Here is a 19,654-nt window from a genome sequence, read left to right on the forward strand (position 1 = left end):
CTTGAGATCACAGAGATCTCACATTTGCTCCACTTCATCTCACTATTGTCTACTAAACAATTTATCTCATCTATATGAGCTTGTGTGATTATTTGTGAGAGTGCTGTTGTTGATTTTTTTTTATAGGAAAAAAGGTAGAGAGAACCCAGATTTGCCTCGATCCACAGAGGAAGGCAAATTAGAGGAGGAAGATCTGAACGCAGAGCAAGATGATGATCCATCAGAAGCTGATGGTGAGGAACTTTGGTGCATGTTGTAGAAACATGTGAAAGGGCACTTATTATGCAAATCCACTTTTACTAGGTGTATGGACATAATGTGTATTTGCAGTGTGTAAACACAACCACCCTACGATAAAAAAATCCACCTGCTCCTTTTTTATCCCTATTAAACCAAAGCAGTCTCATTAGACATGCCGTTTTGATTCTCTTATCAATGTGAGGTCACATTGATAAAGCTCCGCCCCCTTACAGTTCTGCATTACCATAATTTCCACCCTCAGTGAGTTGTACTCCGTACACTAGATAAAATTAATCAGACTGTATTAATCAGATCTATTTTAACTAGGGCTGTCAAAAGATTAATCGCATTCAAAATAAAGGTTTGTTTTTGCGTAATATATGTGTGTGCACTGTGTGTAATTATTTTGTATATATAAATACACACACACACAGATGCATGTATGTATTTAGGAAACATTTACATGCATATATTTATTACGATTTTGATATTTTTTATATTATATATAAATAAATAAAATTATACATAAATAAATGTTTTCTTAAATTTATTCATGCATGTGTGTATTTATATATATATATATATATATATACATAATTATTGCACACAATGCACACAAATATATTATGCAAATGCAAACTTTTATTTTGTATGTGATTTGACTGGCTGTTTGTAAGAAAGTGAGGAGCTTTAGCTCGTTTGCATTTAAAGGTACAGACATTAAAACAATTGCTTTTTTGCTTCCCTCCAAATAGGGGCATTTTGGACATCCTATAATAAATGATCTGGGTTATTTTGAGCCGAAACTTCACAGACACAATCTGGGTGCAGCTAATACTTGTATTACATCTTGTAAAAAGGCCTTAATATGTGCCCTTTAATCCTTTTATCAATATTAATATTCAAATCTGTACAGTTTTACTTGTTATTGCTCGCAGAATGTTTCATCACACTCGTGTAAAATCGCACATCAAAACATTTTAATGTAGAAACGATGGATAATTGTTCAGCTCTTGTAAAACCTGTAAGAGAAGAATGTACTTTTTGATATTATCTGCTTAAAATGCTGGCCTTTTAAATGAATGTGTTGAAAAAAACTCCTAATATTAGCCAACATTGACAAGTTTATTGATATATCATACATCTTAAACTTTGTTGTGCATGTGTTTGCTTCTCAGAGGTGATTCCCAGCAAGTGGGGTCTTGTGATGGACCGACTGATCGTGCTTTTCAGAAAGTTCTCCAGCATGCTGACCCATGTTCAAGGTTTCATATGGAGAGTCTTGGAGCTGCACATCGTCAAAATCGTGGCGTTTGGCGTCGTCTGGGTTGCACTACTAGAGGTCTGCAGCGATGTTCATGATTTCCGGCAAACATCTGTTTCTGTGTATTGTTATGAGGTGATAATGTGTCGGTATTTTACCTCCTCTGGTTTCATTTGCAGCCATCTGCGATGAACCTGGTGCTGGTGGTGCTGTGGAGCTTTGCTACGCCTTATGCACGTTTCAGGCCCATGGCCTCGTGCCTCTCCACCATCTGGGTTTGTGTCATCATCGTCTGTAAGATGCTGTACCAGCTCACCGTGGTCAACCCTGCAGAATACTCCAACAACTGTACCGTGGTAAGACTTCACCTAGGATTAGTTAATGGTTTTTGCTGAGGCCATCATGACTTATGCTATTTACCAGAGAAGCTCTGCCCTTTACTGTTTGAAAAAAAATATATATGTTCGATATTAAAAATCTGTATTGCACTAAAATGATAACAAATAAATTGAAGAAGGCATGATTGAAGTAGTTAACAACCACCTTACAGCTCGAACACCTAAGTAACCATATGGGAACGCCCTAGCATTCACCAATAACACTTTAGCATTGTGCTGAAGGATTTTGCATGGACAAAAACCACTCATAGTTTCTGAAGAGCACTATGAGCTGAGATCCATCTTTATTAAAAACAACACATCAATGTTTTTCTTCAGCACATCTCAGCGTCCTGCTGTTATCTTTGCCCTAATTACATAAACCCTGAAGCGTGGGTAAGGTTGACGTGTTTATTCTTGCGCTTTATGCTTTCTCTGGGAAAGGAGTGGACCGCTGGCTTAGTCCTCGGTTTGGCTACCCAGCGATTAATGCAAAATTAATGACTCAGTTTTTCCCCTCAGGGTTTTTGCTATTTGGAGAGATTTTTTTACTTTTATCGATTCGTCATTTCTGTTACAGTCCAAATCACTTGAAATGAATCACTTATTTGTAATGGGGTATTGACTCTCTATTCAAATTAAGCGTAACATCCATACTAAACGGCGCAGTTACATCTATTATTTAGGTAATAATAAGTAATAAGACTTGGCAAGGCCTTGTACAAAACATGACATATGGCAAAAGCAATGCATGATGAAGCTTACCATAAATTTTATTGGGCCCTATTTTAACGATCTGAAACGCAAGTGCGAAGCGCAACGCGCAAGTGAGTTTGTGGGCGGATATTGGGCGCTGTTGCTATTTTCCCGGCGTGAAAAAAAAACTTTTGCGCAGGGCGCAAATCAATAAGGGGTTTGTCTGAAGTAGGTTCATTATTCATAGGTGTGGTTTGGGCGTAACTTCAAATAAACCAATCAGAACGTCATCCAACATTCCCTTTAAACGCAAGTGCGCAAGTTTCATGGCGGGTTGCTATTATTATGACGGATTTACCAGGCGCACGCCAGAAGTGGTTTACAGCCGAGGAGACCCACGTTCTTGTAAGAGCAGTCAAAGACAGAGAAGTTGTTTTGTATGGGGATAGGAGAAACCTGCCAAAATCAGCATAGGTTAAACAGGCGTGAGAGGAAATAGTCACAGTCTCATCAGCTGGCATCCCCATCATTGCGCCAAGCACTACAATGATGTCAGAAGACGGGGGAATCCCAAGCTTGCCAGCATAAATCGGGCACGCCGTGTAACGGGAGGTGGATCTGCCTCTACACAGACACCAGCAGAGGACACCGCTGCGTTCACCCTCACCGCCGAAAGGGTTTGGGGGCTTTGAAATCGGACCCAAGAAACGCAAGCAAGGTCCAACCCCAAAGTACACTTACAAATCAAGTTCATATACATTAAGGTTTCTTATGAAAATATTTCAATCGTTATTTGCATGAGAATTTTTTAACGCAGCCACACAATAAATAAAAACTATCACCACAATGCTCACCACTATGATTCCCCTTATCTCGTGTATTAATATTTTTTATTGTAACAATTTATGATTTGCAAAAATAACTGTTGCATCTGTGTAGATTAGATGCAAAGTGTGTGCGCGTTGTGCACGCTATACATTATGGTCAAGCATGCGCCCTTAAAATTGCATAATGAACTACGCGCAATGCGCCACTGACTTTAAACTTTTTTTTCTGGTTAGTGGCGCAATTGTTTTTTGAAACTGCAAAATAGCATCAGGGATGGTTTGAGCCGCAACACCCCTCCTTTTTTGCGCTGAACCGCCCAGGGAGCGCAAGTTCATTCCCTAGTTTGCCGACGTGCATCTGTGGAGGGAAAAACCCACTGTGCGCCGGTGCAAAATACGAATGATACATGCGTCACTGACAAAGTCAATTGCGCTTGGTGTAGATCTTGACCAAGGAATTATTAAAGGTGATCTCTAGAACGAAATGCAATATAGTATACATAACTATATTATCAGTGGTGTATAAAGGCCTTACATAATAAGCTGTATTGTTTTTATTACTCTAGAATGAGATGTTTTTATCTACACACACCCCAGGTCCCCTTGTATGGAAGTCGCCATTTTGCGCCACCATGTTTCTTTAGTAGCCCTAAACGGACAAACTGCTCTACAATGTGTGTCCTGTGGCAGCTACCGTAGCTTCTCTATGCGTTTCAAAAGGGAGTGGTGAACTGTGGACTAAGCTGTCCAGTTGCAATTCAGAATCTCACCACTAGAACATCTACACAGTGGACCTTTAAAAAACATTTTTGTGGTTTCATATATTTTGACCCTACTTTATCTAGTTACGATATTATCTAATATCATGATATAAATATTTATATTTTGACTTTTAAGCTGTTTCTTGTCTGACTCTTCATATTATTTGTCTGTCTGTGTTGTAGCCAATGGTGAACGAGACGAGTCTGGAACCAGAGGAAGTTTTAAAATCCACACTGTACAAAGCACCCGTGGATCCAGCCAATTGGTTTGGTATTAGGAAAGACGCTACTGTGCTCGGTTACAGCAAGGTGAGATCACGTTAGATGTGTTTAGATGGCATACTACCATAATGTTTATTAAAGCTCAAATAACACACGCTGTTTTTGCTCATCTTAATCTTGAGTACCTATAGAGTAGCCTTCATATCTCTGAACAATCTTTAGTTTTATCAGATTTATAAAAGACAGATCAGCTCTAGTGATTGTTTCTGGAAAAGCACGAGATCTCGGATGCGTCTCTAGCAAGCAACACACACGAATCATTATCCCACTATCTCTGGATAGCTTATGATTTACTTTATGTTCGTGTCATTTACATTATATGCACTTACGCGTCGATTTCGAACATAACACAGACATTTGATGCAGTTTTACACACCGCCTGTGACTCATGATCTGGTTGGGACTGCCCCATTTCAACCCCCATTAAATCCAGCGTTAAACAAACTCACAACTCCTCTACTACCCCAGATAGCTATTGTTTTCATAAGGCTGGCTCACTTGAAAAGCCAAACAAGGCTTTCTTCTCCTTACATCCAACACACTTCTTCTTTCGTGCCATTGTTGATATAAAATAAAGCTGTTGCGTGAAGTGATGCCAAAGCTAATGAGCGTCCTCACTCTGATTGACACATGGCCGTGCTTTTCCGGGGGGAAGTGACCATAAAAGGAATATGGGGTCACTGATACGTAACGGGTACCCATGTTCGAAAAAAACTTTCTGAAACTTCTAGGAAAGAGTTTGGCCCAGAAATACAAGCATGAGGGTTACAACTCTTAAACTGTGTTAATAAGTCAGAATGCATGAAATACCATTACCCCCCAATAGAAAACTACATCCGGCAAATGTGCAGACTGCAGTTCCTCTGCCACAGGTGTTCCCGCAATGACACTCATCTCTTTTTATGGAGTTAATGCATCTGCTTTACTTGCTATATTGTCGCTGTTTTAATAAACTAGATAGTAAGTTGCACACTAGCTTTGTGTTATGTTTTGTTAGGATCACCTGCTGGTCTTGATGCTGCTGGTGTTTGAGGCAACAGTATACCGGCACCAGATTCATCATTACAGACAGAAACAATGCTCACCTCCCGCAATACCAGCCATCTTTCCCCAAGCCACTCGTGATATGCTGGACCACGGTCTTCTGCACTGCATCAAATACCTGCTCAACTACACCTTTTACAAGTTTGGTCTGGAGGTAATGGTTGCCATCAACTCCAGTCAGAAATCTTAATGGGATACTGTGGAAGTTTTTGTTATAATTTGGTTCCAAAGTTGGGGCAGTCGTGGCCAAATGGTTAAAGAATCTGTCATTAAATGGGATCTTATTATTTTTTATTGTCCAACATGATCTTATTTGACTTAGTTAAAATTTTCTGGGATTGTCAAATCATGATAGAAACAGAACACTGCAAAAAATTACTTTCTTACTTAGTGTTTTTGTCTTGTTTTCAGTAAAAAATATATAAAAAAATGTAATTAAGATGTATTTTCTTGATGAGCAAAATGACCTAGGAAAATAAGTCTAGTTTTTAGAAAAAATATATAAATTTATGCAAATTCGTGCTTAAAACAAGCAAAAATGGAATAACATAAATTTTCTTGAATTAAGTGTTTATGAAAAAAAGTAAACTTATTTCAAGAAACTTTTTCTTGTTCCATTGGCAGATTTTTTTGCCTGTTTTAAGCACTAATTTACTTAAAATTTATATTTTTGGTCTAAAAACTAGACTTATTTTCTTAGGTCATTTTGCTAATCAAGAAAATAAATCTTAATTTAAGAATTTTTTAATATTTTTTACTGAAAACAAGACAAAAACACTAAGTAAGATAGTCATTTATGCAGTGAAGTTCTGCACTGCAAAAAAATTATTTTCTTTTTTTTTTACTTAATGTTTATTAGTTTTTAACAAAAATAACATACACATTAACACATATAAAGGGAGAAAAAAAACAGACATAAAAAATTATTTAAAAAAATACATAATAAAATAAAATAAAAAAAGGAAAAAAAATAAAAAAAGGAAAAAAAAGGGAAAGAAAAATAAATAATAATAATATAAAAATAATAATAATAATAAATCTTATTTTTTGTCTTGTTTTCAGTAAAAATATCTAAAAATTAAGATGCTTTTTCTTGATAGGCAAAATGACCCAAGAAAATAAGTCTAGTTTTTGAAAAAAATTATAAATTTAAGCAAATGTGTGCTTAAAACAAGATAAAATATCTGCCAATTCAATAACAAAAATGTTCAAGACTTTTTGCTTACCCCATTGGCAGATTTTTTGCTTGTTTTATGCACAAAATCACTTAGATTGAAAAAAATTGTCTAAAAAGTAGACTTATTTTCTCATCAAGAAAAAGCTTCTTCATTTAAGAATGTTTAGATATTTTTACTTAAAACAAGACAAAATGTAAAGAAATCTTTTTCTTGAAAATCTTTTTTTGCAGTGTGTACACTTGTAAACCACATGTAGCTAATTTCTTTATCATGTTTAACTTCAAACTCGAACCTTTTCGTCCTAACGATAATCTGTATTATCTGTAGATTTGCTTCCTCATGACAGTGAACGTTATTGGCCAGCGTATGAACTTTCTGGTCATTTTGCACGGATGCTGGTTGGTGGCCATCATGGTGCGGCGACGCAGGGCAGCAATTGCCCAAATCTGGTCCAAGTACTGTCTGTTTCTGGTGGTCTTCATGATCTACCAGTATGTTTTGTGTGTTGGCATGCCTCCTGCGCTCTGTATAGGTGAGTGGACCAATCACAGCTGACCACTATATACTGAACTCTCTTGCATACCATACCATATCATACCATAAATAAAAATATACCATGTGTTTTAAAGGAATTACAACTGGAGGAAAATAACCTAATCTGTCCCATGTAACCATAGATTACCCCTGGAGATGGAGAACCACTGTAACCATCCACTCACCTCTTGTTAAATGGATCTACTTGCCTGACTTCTACACCATTCCCAATTCAAGGAACCTCATCGGTATGTGTGATACTTTATCACAACAATCTATATAATTATTAACCTGTTATCAAACCTGTGGTCACACACAAAACTGTTCGGATACATAAGCTGCACCTAAAAATGTACGTGCGAACGTCTGTATGTTTGTTTTATAATTTAAAACCTACCCATTTATTTTTGTGAAATGTTTCAACTCGACTATGAAGACTTATATTCTTTAATAGTTTATATTTGTCTTCTACTACGTTTTTTTTTTTTTCAAAAATCATGCACCCTGCCTTTAAAGGGGAGATATCATGAAAATCTGACGTGGGTCCCTAGTGCTTCTATTAACCTAGAAAATGTGATAAAGATCAACCCAGTAACTTAGTTGTGGTTAACCATTCTCTGCAAGCATTTGAAAAAATAGCTCATTGAAATTTGGTTCCCTTTGTGATGTCAGAAAGGGATGTTATTATAATAATACCACCCCTTAATCCAACCACGGCACTGCCATTTAGTTCAGAGAGAGAGAGAGAGAGAAAATAATTGACAGCACAATTAAGTTTCAATTTCAACAAAGCACCATTATGGCGATCAGTGTTTGCATTTCATTTGCATTTAATGACGCATTTTTGGCAAATTTAACATGTTATAATAAATGATCTACATGGTATTTTGAGCTGAACCTTTACATATGTACTCTGGGGACACCAAATATTTATTTTACATTTTGAAAAAGCCTTGTGAAAAGTTTCTTTACTTCCCAAAAAATCCTAACATGTAATACTCATTTTAAACTGTAGAGGCCGCCATTATGTTTTGTGCATGATGCATTCTGGATTGATGACATGTAACGGTTGTTACAAAATATTACTACAGTTTACTATGGTGTCTACTATAGTATTTTTAATGTGAAAATATTTTACTCCTGCCTTCTTACCTCTCAGATCGTATTTATTTTAATCTTCTTTCATTTGTATGTTTGCTGTATTGTTTATCTTTTATGTTACACTCTCCGGTTCATGTAACCGAACAGAAGACAATGATGTTCTTTTATTACTAATGACATGCAGATGTCCACATATCGTCACCTGCTGTCTGTGCGCATTTATAACTCTCATCTTCTGTTTCACATCATTTGATGTGTTGCAGCCGATTTTCTTCTGCTGATGTGCGTGTCGCAGCAGTGGATGGTGTTTGAACATGAGAAGATAGAGGAGTGGATGGTCATGGGAGGAGAGAACAAAGACAACCCGGATCCAATGGAGGACATGCTCTTTAACCCCGCCCCCAATTTCATCAATTGCAGGTGACGCCTCTTGTAGTGTTATCTGTCATTGTCCCTTATAGCGAGATGATGAGAAATGGACTAATGGAAAACAATGTTTGAAGATTGAATTTTAAAGTCGCCATGGAACTGAAGTAGCGATTGCCTTCTTTTACAAGTGATTTATTGCATCCGAACGAAAACGGCTCCTGAAATTAAATAAGGAAAGTCTGGATTTGAATTTGTCTATTGAGATCTGATTGGATCATTTGAAGTTGGGTCATGTTGTTAATTGCTAATTGTAATGATCTTATAGACCCCGGCACACCTGCCGTACCATATGACCGGAAGTAAAGAGAGATCGTTTTGAAGAGGGGAGGAGATTTGCATTTTTGATTAAAGATTATGAGGGCACATGAATAAAAAAAGGTTTTTATTTTATTTTCATGGTGACTTTAATTCTTACAGTCTAGTATTAATGCTTAAATAGTATTATATTAGTAAGTATTCAATACAACTATATGGTTTGTATCAAGACTTTTTATAATAATATTTTATAATACTATAATGCATTGGTAAATAAACAAACCATATTTTTGGTATCTACTTTGTTTAAATGATTGATTGAACTTCCGTGGACATCACATTTTTTTTGTTGTTTGCACCCTAATACTTAATTCTGTGTAACTGGAACACAAAGAGGACAATTACACTGCTTCATGTTCGAAGAAAAATATTTGCTATTATATTATTGGTTCTTCCTAACCCCAAATAGCTGGAAGAAATCTAAAATGCAAGCCAAACCAAAGCTCGGGTCTTAGGAGGTTAAAGAATAGTTGATTCCAAAATATTTTTTCTTATTATTTACTAACCCTTGTGTCGTTCAAACCCCCAATTGCTTTCCATCCAAAATGTACATTTCTTTAAAAGTGCCGTTTGGGTTTTTTCTCATGCTTCAAAAGGACGCAGAAACATTATAAAGAAACCTTATGTGACTTGTGTCATAAATTCTAGTTCACTTGAAGTTTTTGTATCCCTTTGAAAAAAAAATAGAGAAAGCCATCAAGTATTTTAATCACATGAGTTTTTACTTTTTAAATTTTACTTTTTGTGGGACAGTTCTTTCAAACTGGGGTTTGCAAACCCCTGGTGGTTTGGGGAGGAATTACAAGGGGTTTGTAAATAAATAATAAATAAAAATCTTGCTAACAAAATATTTTAAATCTGCATGTCATGTCACCATGACACAACACTACAAAATATAAAAAAACTGAGAACTCATGCAAAATGGACTGATTGGTTATATGGTTATATTGGTTTTATGTACAAAAAAAACTGATGAAGGTACAATAACAAGTAATAATAACCGTAACTATGTAAAATACTACTGTAGAAACTTTAAAGGAGATGAAAATTAACTGTTTTTAAAGTAAAAGATGCTAATTTGCTATACAAATATTGCTATATGTGACCCTAGACCACAAAACCTGCCATACATTGTATGGATCAAAATTTTCAATTTTTCTTTTATGGCTAAAATAATTATGATATACAGTAAGATCATGTTCAATGAATTCCTACCGTAAATACATAAAAAATGCGTGGATGCAGTTTCTAAGGACTTTATTTGGACAACTTTAAAGACGATTTTCTCAATGTTTTTATTTTCTTTGAACCCTCAAATTAAATATTTTCAAATAATTTTCGTCCAAATATTGTCCTACCCGAACAAACCATGCATTAATTACTTATTCAACTTTCAGATGATGTATAAATTTAAATAAATAAAAATGTACCCTTATGTTTTTGTGGTCCAGAGTCACATTTTTACTTAAAATCTCAGGAGGTACTTCAAATGTATTTAGGTGAAGGGGGGGTTTGGTTGACAAAAATGTTTTTAAATCCCTGATTTAAATTATAAAAGGAATTATGTAATTTCTAAGTTGATTTTTTACTTTCTATTTTACAGTATTTATTGATTTCAAAAAGTTTAACTAGAGGGTACAGAAAGGCCCTTATGTCCTTTTTTGAAGACCCGCTCCTGCCTGTACCCGCAAAGTTCAGAACCAGATCCGAGCCGTATACCATCGGCACCTAAATAGGCCATGGAACCTGATAACTATACACAAATAGACCTATTAATGAAAAAAGAACAAGAAAAAAGCTACCACCTACCTACACAACAAAGAATCAACAAAGGTCGCGCACTGTCTCAGTGGTGGTGACGTGATGGGTCAAATGTCATATGTTGCGCGTGTAATGGTAATTTAGACATACAAATATTGCACATATTTTCATTCGCGCTACTACCCGCCTGCACAGAGTTAATTATGCGCCCGTGAATTTTAGCAATGTCACAATCTACCCGTTTACGACACTTTTATGCGGGTATCCGCTGGTACTTGCGTGTACCCGACCCGTTGCAGGACTCTGCCTCATATACGGTTTAATCTAAGTGACTCTCTCTCCCTCTGTAGGTGCTATCTAGACATGGCAAAGGTTTTGGTATTTCGCTACATGTTCTGGTTTGTTCTGTCCGTGGTGTTTGTGACCGGGGCCACCCGGATAAGCGTGTTCGGCTTGGGTTATCTTTTGGCCTGTTTCTTCTTCCTGCTCTTCGGCACGAAGCTCCTGGTCAAGCCGTCCCGAACGCGCCTGCTCATGTGGGACTGTCTGATCATGTACAACGTGGCTGTGATCATCTCGAAGAATATTTTGTCTGTGAGTAAACAGAAGTGCGTTTAACAGGCTCGTATGAGATGTATGATGATGACGACCCTGTTTTTCTGTTAGATTCTGGCTTGCGTGTTTGTGGTGGACATGCAGAAGAACTTCTGCTGGGTCATACAGCTCTTTAGTTTGGTGTGCACAGTCAAAGGCTACTACGATCGTAAGTGTCCTACAGCACAGGCTTTCAAACATAATGTTTTTTGGTTGCAATACTGTGCGTAATTTTGGACTCTTTCAATTCCTCAAATTTGTTTATTTACTTTAATACAAAGTGACACTTTTTGTTTATAAGTACGTGATTGTGTTTTTTCACAGCAAACTCTGTGTGTGATAAAGACTGCGCTCTGCCTGTGGAAGAAGCGGGAATTATTTGGGACAGCATCTGTTTCTTCTTTTTGCTGTTGCAGAGGAGAGTCTTCCTCAGCTTTTACTTTCTGCACGTCACCGCTGACATTCAAGCGTCAGCACGTCAGGCCTCTCGGTGAGGACGCCACCTGCTGGAGATTTTTTGTTGTGGTAGGGTATAATAAAACGTACGTTCTGACCTGATGTTTTTCTTTGTGTGTCTGCAGGGGTTTCGAGTTGTTTCGCTCCAGCATTATAAAGAACATGCTTTTCTATCAGCAAGTAGAGAAGAAGTCATTACAACAGCTGAAGGAATCGTGAGTTTAACATTCTGTCAAACATTCTGTTTTCATGCAAAACACAAAACTAAGTTTTTCTTTATTTCTCAACAGAATGAAGCGTATACGTGACAAACAGGAGAAATATAGGGAGGGACGTAAACCATCTGCCGTAGGCGAACAGCCTTCAGGTACGAAACCAGTAATAAAGTAGGTTGCTTGTAATTTTAATATGGGTTAGTTATGTGATGTGTGATAACACGTGCAATTTGTCAGTCCCTCCAGAAAAACGCGATTATGCGATCGCATGATTCAACGCATAGTCAGCCAAAGTCCGCATAATTATGCGGGGGCCGCATTTTTTAAATACACCGCAGTTTCACTGCATAAATTGCAGTTTTCTGCTCGCAAAATATGCAGGGTTTGCATGATTTCATAATCCCAGATTTTCGTAGCAAAATATATATATCTTAGCATAAATAAAAAAAAATGTTGCATTTACCTCACACATGCGCAGCCATGTCCCCTGTTGTCGTGTGAACGTTAGGAAGTGACGTAATTACGCGACATAAACATCAATCAAAAGCTGCAAACAATTTTTTCAAGTTCCCACAATTTTGGCAAGTTTTCGCAATTTCATTGCATAAAATTGCATAAACATCGAATTTTTAAGAAAAAGTGTCGCAAGATCAAAGATTTTTGTCTGCAACAAACACAAAAAACTGCGTTTTTCTGGCAGGACTGATTTGTGTCTTGGAAAACCTCGCAGTCCGCACACTTATTTCATGTTGTTTAAACAAGTGCACAGAAAATGTACTGCACTTTTAACAATAAAGCAGTTGGTTCATCTAATTAACTACAAACTGTCACAGTATGCAATATCGGACGGGAGGGATTTTCTTACTGTATGCAATTTATCGGCAAATTGGAGTGGGAATGAAAAATGAGCAAAAATATTATTAAATATACATATGCAAAATATGATTAAATATTTTATAATCTGTAATAGAAGTGGTAAAGGTTATGCAAAACTCTGTAAATAGCAGCCATGTTAATTCTGTAAGCATGCATCAGTCATACCACGTTTGTTTGTCATCTTACAGACTCCACAGAGCAGAAGGAGAGACAGCCGTCCAAATCCAAAGAATGGCAATATCCCTGGAAAGACCATGCCACTGGTAAACCCACCAATCATACTGATCTGGTGTCTTTTAATAAAATGTTATCTAATATGTTATTAAGTATAAGGTGGTATAAACATTTTTGTGGTGCTTCAGAAGCAGAGCTTACATCTGAGTGAATGTGTTTTCCTTTTAGTGTTGCATTCTGGGGAATATTACATGTTTGAGTCCGACAGTGGTGAGGAAGATGAGACTCTTCATGAGGAAAAACCTCGAAAACAGACTGCATTTCAGGTGAATCCAAATCAGGTGAAGCTTGTGAGTCCAAAGTTAACTAGCACTTGATTTTTTAACCCTGGTCTTTACCGTTGCTCACAGCTGGCGTATCAGGCCTGGGTCACCAGTGCAAAAGAAGCCCTGAAAGATCGACAACAGAGACAGAGAGCTGAAAAAAAGATGAGACAAATTTCACCGACTTCAGGTTATAAAGAGACAGAAGCACATAAGCCACACATACTGTACACACTGAAGAAGAGCAACCAGTTACTGTAAACTGGTAACCAGTAAACTGAAGTGTTTATGTCTCTCACTGGTTATCAGATGATGCAGATGAAGATGATAGCCCTGTGTTTGATGTTGAAAACTCCCAAGAAGAGGAGGAGAAAGATGAGGATGGAGAGGGGTTAGGTAATAATGACATTGCAAATATACCCTCACCCTTAATTTTGCATTGTTTTTCATTTAACATTGCTAATGGTAGTATTACATTTTTTTATGTTGTACACTTCTAGCTTGATAACTATTCTGTATGTAAGTATCTGAAAGGCATGGATGTTAATAACACACTGGTTTACTGTCACGTTTGAAAGTAACTTGATCTTGAGCACTGAGCAATGCTAGAAGTTTGTATGTTTCACAAAAAGACACATTTAATTGAACCATGTGTCACTTCAGTTATTATTTTGTAATATATATTGCCGATTAAGACTATTTAAAAAAAGAATAATATCCAAAACTCTTTTGATAGGCAGTGAAATCACTTTAAGAGTTGACATGTTTACGTGTTTTCCAGCCAAAGGAGGTGATATAGTGCAGAGGATTCTAGACATCCTGAAATTCTTGTGGGTGCTTTTCCTGGCCATGGTGGATGGCTTTACCATGTGGCTTAACTTACTCACCAAGCAGTATGTAGATACTTCAACGGTCCTCTGTGAGGAGCGCTATCTCATCGTTCATAACATCAGCCAGGTGAGTCACTCACTTCACATTTTATTTAGTCAATATTAGGAATCATTCTCATGATGATTATGCAATACACAGAGACCCACCAGACAGCCAATGGAGGACCAGCTGTCACAGGACAGCGAGAACCTCACGTTAGAGACCTGCCTTGATGAGACGGACACAGACAATGTTCGCTTCAGCAGCAACATCAAGTAAGTCTTACGATAGTAACCACCCACTACACTTTTAAAAAACTGCCAAGCAACGCCATAGCAACCATACACAAAACCTTAAAAATGTGCCAAGCAAAGCCATAGCAACCACCCACAACATCTTTAAAAACTGCCAAGCAATGCCACAGCAACCAATCATAACACCTTCAAAATCTGCCAAGCAACGCCATAGCAACCACACACAACACCTTCAAAAACTGCCAAGCAACACCATAGCAACCACCCAGAACACCTTCCTAATCTGCCAAGCAACGCCACAGCAACCACCCAGAACCCCTTCAAAATCTGCCAAGCAACGCCATAGCAACCATACACAAAACCTTAAAAATGTGCCAAGCAAAGCCATAGCAACCACCCACAACATCTTTAAAAACTGCCAAGCAATGCCACAGCAACCAATCATAACACCTTCAAAATCTGCCAAGCAACGCCATAGCAACCACACACAACACCTTCAAAAACTGCCAAGCAACACCATAGCAACCACCCAGAACACCTTCCTAATCTGCCAAGCAACGCCACAGCAACCACCCACAACACCTTCAAAATCTGCCAATCAATGCCATAGCAACCACCCACAATACCTTAAAAAAATGCCAGGCAACACCATAGCAACTACCATAACACCTTCAAAAGCTGACTGGCAACAACATAGCAACTTTCCACTACACCTTTAAAAACTGCTTAGCAATGCCATAGCAACCACTCACAACACTTTCAGAATCTGCCAAGCAACGCCATAACAACCATACACAAAACCTTAAAAATGTGCCAAGCAAAGCCATAGCAACCGCCCACAACAACTTTAAAAACTGCCAAGCAATGCCACAGGAACCAATCATAACACCTTCAAAATCTGCCAATCAACGCCATAGCAAAAACTGCTAGGCAACACCATAGCAACCACCAAGAACACCTTCACAATCTGCCAAGCAACGCCATAGCAACCATCCAGTACACCTTAAAAATCTGCCAAGCAACACCATAGCAACCACCCTGAACACCTTCCCAATCTGCCAAGCAACGCCATAGCAACCATCCAGAACACCTTCAAAATCTGCCAAGCATCACCATGGCAACCACCCACAACACCTTCAAAATCTGCCAATCAATGCCATAGCAACCACCCACAACACCTTCAAAAAATGCCAGGCAACACCATAGCAACCACCATAACACCTTCAAAAGCTGACTGGCAACAACATAGCAACTTTCCACTACACCTTTAAAAACTGCTTAGCAATGCCATAGCAACCACTCACAACACTTTCAGAATCTGCCAAGCAAAGCCATAGCAACCACCCACAACAACTTTAAAAACTGCCAAGCAATGCCACAGCAACCAATCATAACACATTCAAAATCTGCCAATCAACGCCATAGCAAAAACTGCTAGGCAACACCATAGCAACCACCAAGAACACCTTCACAATCTGCCAAGCAACGCCATAGCAACCATCCAGAACACCTTAAAAATCTGCCAAGCAACACCACAGCAACCACCCACAACCCCTTTAAAATCTGCCAAGCAACGCCATAGCAACCACCCTCAACACCTTCAAACACTGCCAAGCAACGCCATAGCAACCACCCACAAAACTGCTAGGCAACACAGTAGCAACCACCTTACATTTACATGTATGCATTTGGCAGACAATTTTATTGAAAGTAATGTACAGTGCATTCAGTCTATGCATTTATGTGTTTTCTGGTAATCAAACCTACAGCATTTGCGATGCTAATGCAAAGCTCTAACAATTAACAATCTAACATCTGTGTGTCCATCAGTAATGAGATATCACATTGTTTTTGCAGTGTGGTGGAGTTTGAGCCGCTTGGTGGATTGGCTAACGCCCGTGAGTTTAGCAGCACAACTCTGGCCTCTGAACTCACACTAGAGCTTGATTCAGAACACGTTTACATGGAACGACCTCGCCGCTCCAGAACCGCCAGTGAGCTGCTGTCAGAGAGGTACCTGACCCACTGCTTAACACATCACAATACTTAAAGGATCTGTTACCATGCCTGTATGATATCATGCCACTATTTCACAAAAAATACACATATTTCAAAGTCAGTATTTGCGGTCTTAAAATGGTATTATAAATCAGCATTACAGTATATAAGCCACTATTACTGTTAAGATATCAGTATTAGCCATTCTAAATACCTATAATTGTTCAGATAGCTTAGTCATTTTTTTAATTTACTTTATTTTATGTTTTTATATTAAATAAAATTTGTATTTTATTTTAAAATTTTATTTTATGTTTTTTAGTAAATGAAAATTGTTTTTATTTTGTTTTGTTTTTTATAGTAAATTATAATTTTTTTTAATTTAACTTTGTTTTTCTTAGTACATTAAAATTGTTTTTATTTTATTTGTTTTTAATTTTAAATAAAAAAATATTTAATCTTTGTTTTTATAGTAATAAAGATACTATTTATTTTACTTTATTTTTATGTATTTATTGTAAATTAATCAAACCTTTTTATTTTAATTAATTAATTTTTATTTTGCATTATAGTAAATAAAATTTTATTTAATTTTACTTATTTTTGTTTTTATAGTAAATAAAAGTACTTTTTATTTTACTTTATTTATTTTGTTTCATAGTAACTAAAAGCACTTTTATATTTTACTTTTTATATAATAATAAATTATTAATAATAAATAAAAATAAAGTATAGATGCTTCACATTGTTCATTCTTTATCATATTGTGATAATAAATTTTATCATATTGTGAAGGGAAATTTAGTTTTGTGTTACAATGATGAGAATATTTAAAGAAAATGTGCTTAATTGTTATAAAAATAATGCAAATCGTTTTAAAACAGTCCTTTAAGTCCTTCCGGCTCTGTGAAAGACACTTCATAAAAAGTGTTTTGTTGTATTTGTTTGTTTCAGACCATTCGGTGTTGAGGAGCTCAATCAGAGTCGTGAGTTTTACTCATCTCAGAATCGTCTCCTCAAACTGATGTTTGCTCTTTATAACGTCCTGGCGGCTCATTCTGAGCTCGTCTGTTATTTAATCATCGTGCTGAATAACCTGGTCACAGCTTCTGTCATCTCATTGGTGCTTCCAATCCTGGTGTTTCTCTGGGCGATGCTGTCCGTACCACGGCCCACAAAGAGGTTCTGGATGGTGGCCATCATCTATACAGAGGTGAGACGCGTGGATACGCCCTCTGACTGCTGATTGACAAGCATTATTTGAATATTTGTTTATTAAGCTTGGATGTGATTGGCTAACTGCTGTCATGGTTTTCCTTGTTGGGGAAAATGTAAACCTGTTTATGTTGGTAGCTGGTTTGCATGTTTTATAGCTGGTAAAATCTGATTTAGGTGGTTGACCAGTTGGGGTAGGGCAGCAACAAACCAACCAGCGTTTTAAAACCTTTAAAACTCAAAAGACCAATTTTGGACCTCTTATGAAACTGTTTGATGTCATTAACGTTACCATTAAACATCTGCACTGTGTACTGTTTCCTACAGGTAATGGTTGTGGTCAAATACCTGTTTCAATTCGGTTTCTTTCCGTGGAACAACGAATATGAGCTGAAGTTAAATCACGACAAGCCCTTCTTCCCACCTCGTATCCTGGGCTTGGAGAAAACGGATAACTATATCCGATATGACCTGCTTCAGCTGCTGGCCCTATTCTTTCACCGATCACTTCTCCAGGTAACTAACGCTCATAAAATCATCCTTAACTAGAAAAGCTGCTGACTACCTTAAATCATCGTATAACTTACGCAAGTTACAATGATTGACTGGCAACAATAACCAGCAAACATCTTTTCCCATCTGTGGAGAGTCATGTAGTTTTCGCTCTTTATATTCCATAAGGAGTAAAAGTTTCAAAACATTGTGGTACTTCTTAATCAATTGGCTTTTCTCAGCGCTACGGCCTTTGGGACCACGAGGGACCACTGGAGGAGAAGAGCAAACATTCATCTGTGGACAAGAGTCCGAATGAGAAAGAGAAATTCTCAGATGAAGAGGACAGTCGAACTCAAGCAGAACCAGAGACCGAGGTGCTGTCAATCACACCATCAGCAGATACACCCACCGATGGAGAAATCCAGAGTGACCCTGAGCCGATCTTCGGCAGCACAGAATCCCCGGATACGGAGAAGGAGGACGGACAGAAGAAACGACGCTTCCTACGATTCCGCAAGGCCAAACAGACAAAAAACGGTGAATGAAATATTTGTAGATAAAATCTTAAGAGATTGTCTGGGTATTTTGTGTCCTTTAAGTGTACTGGTCAAATTCAAGATATGTACTACATATGTTTACATGAATTAAATTCGGTGTATAATTATTCTAAACACATTATAAATGTTAGAAATGTATTGGTGAAAAATGTGACAAAGACTGTGATCCTCAAGGCCCCCCTCCCAGAAAGTTTTAGATGTCTCCTTATTTAAAACACCTGATTCAACTTATCAGCCTCCTTACAAAATGGTAAACATGTCTCCCTATCAAGCTGATGAGTTAAATCAGGTGTGTTAAATAAGGAGACATCTAAAACTTTCTAGAAGGGGGGCCTACAGGACCAGGATTGGGAAACACATAATTATTTGGGCGGGGCTAAAACGGTGGCTTGATGATGCACTGGAGCCACCATGCATGGCCCCGCCCCTAACACAATCACGAGCATTTATTCATGTCACAGCGGTATTTGAAAGTTGACGGGAGTGGGCGTGGTTTCAGCGTTCGAATACGTTTTGATAACTTATTTTATTTTTATTGCCGTTTTTATCATTCAAACATGACTGGGTGGTTAATATCACATGTTTCTGTGGTGTCAGAAACTCAGAACACATTTAATGTCTGTCTTTAAGGTATAATTGGATTGTGTTTTTCAAGTGAGGCTTCTTTGGTTGTAAAATTATTATAACTTATTTAATTCTGTCAGACACTACGAAGAAAGAGCCCAAGAAGAAGAAATCCAAGAGCAAACACAGAGACAACAGCATAAAACTTCTGAATGCTGTTAGAGGAAAACTCAAGAGTCTTTTCTTATCCATGT

General features: G+C 37.5%; 1 protein-coding gene across 2 annotated transcripts in view; it reads left to right on the plus strand.

Moving 5' to 3' along the window:
• The window catches only part of piezo1 (piezo type mechanosensitive ion channel component 1 (Er blood group)), a 115,709-nt gene that overhangs the window by 80,275 nt on the left and 15,780 nt on the right, over nucleotides 1-19,654 (plus strand). For both annotated transcript variants that reach the window (XM_065261722.2, XM_065261723.2), the window contains exons 17-40: nucleotides 127-233; nucleotides 1,419-1,582; nucleotides 1,684-1,860; nucleotides 4,349-4,474; nucleotides 5,445-5,645; nucleotides 6,997-7,201; nucleotides 7,347-7,451; nucleotides 8,568-8,724; nucleotides 11,160-11,403; nucleotides 11,476-11,572; nucleotides 11,728-11,893; nucleotides 11,985-12,074; nucleotides 12,150-12,226; nucleotides 13,139-13,213; nucleotides 13,353-13,450; nucleotides 13,535-13,637; nucleotides 13,757-13,843; nucleotides 14,229-14,404; nucleotides 14,477-14,592; nucleotides 16,429-16,584; nucleotides 17,524-17,782; nucleotides 18,112-18,300; nucleotides 18,519-18,816; nucleotides 19,541-19,652. In XM_065261722.2, the coding sequence (XP_065117794.1) occupies nucleotides 127-233; nucleotides 1,419-1,582; nucleotides 1,684-1,860; nucleotides 4,349-4,474; nucleotides 5,445-5,645; nucleotides 6,997-7,201; nucleotides 7,347-7,451; nucleotides 8,568-8,724; nucleotides 11,160-11,403; nucleotides 11,476-11,572; nucleotides 11,728-11,893; nucleotides 11,985-12,074; nucleotides 12,150-12,226; nucleotides 13,139-13,213; nucleotides 13,353-13,450; nucleotides 13,535-13,637; nucleotides 13,757-13,843; nucleotides 14,229-14,404; nucleotides 14,477-14,592; nucleotides 16,429-16,584; nucleotides 17,524-17,782; nucleotides 18,112-18,300; nucleotides 18,519-18,816; nucleotides 19,541-19,652 (3,585 nt within the window). The remainder of the gene's footprint in view (nucleotides 1-126; nucleotides 234-1,418; nucleotides 1,583-1,683; nucleotides 1,861-4,348; nucleotides 4,475-5,444; nucleotides 5,646-6,996; nucleotides 7,202-7,346; nucleotides 7,452-8,567; nucleotides 8,725-11,159; nucleotides 11,404-11,475; nucleotides 11,573-11,727; nucleotides 11,894-11,984; nucleotides 12,075-12,149; nucleotides 12,227-13,138; nucleotides 13,214-13,352; nucleotides 13,451-13,534; nucleotides 13,638-13,756; nucleotides 13,844-14,228; nucleotides 14,405-14,476; nucleotides 14,593-16,428; nucleotides 16,585-17,523; nucleotides 17,783-18,111; nucleotides 18,301-18,518; nucleotides 18,817-19,540; nucleotides 19,653-19,654) is intronic.

This window comes from Paramisgurnus dabryanus, chromosome 2, assembly GCF_030506205.2.
Source record: "Paramisgurnus dabryanus chromosome 2, PD_genome_1.1, whole genome shotgun sequence".
In the NCBI taxonomy this organism is placed as follows: domain Eukaryota; kingdom Metazoa; phylum Chordata; class Actinopteri; order Cypriniformes; family Cobitidae; genus Paramisgurnus; species Paramisgurnus dabryanus.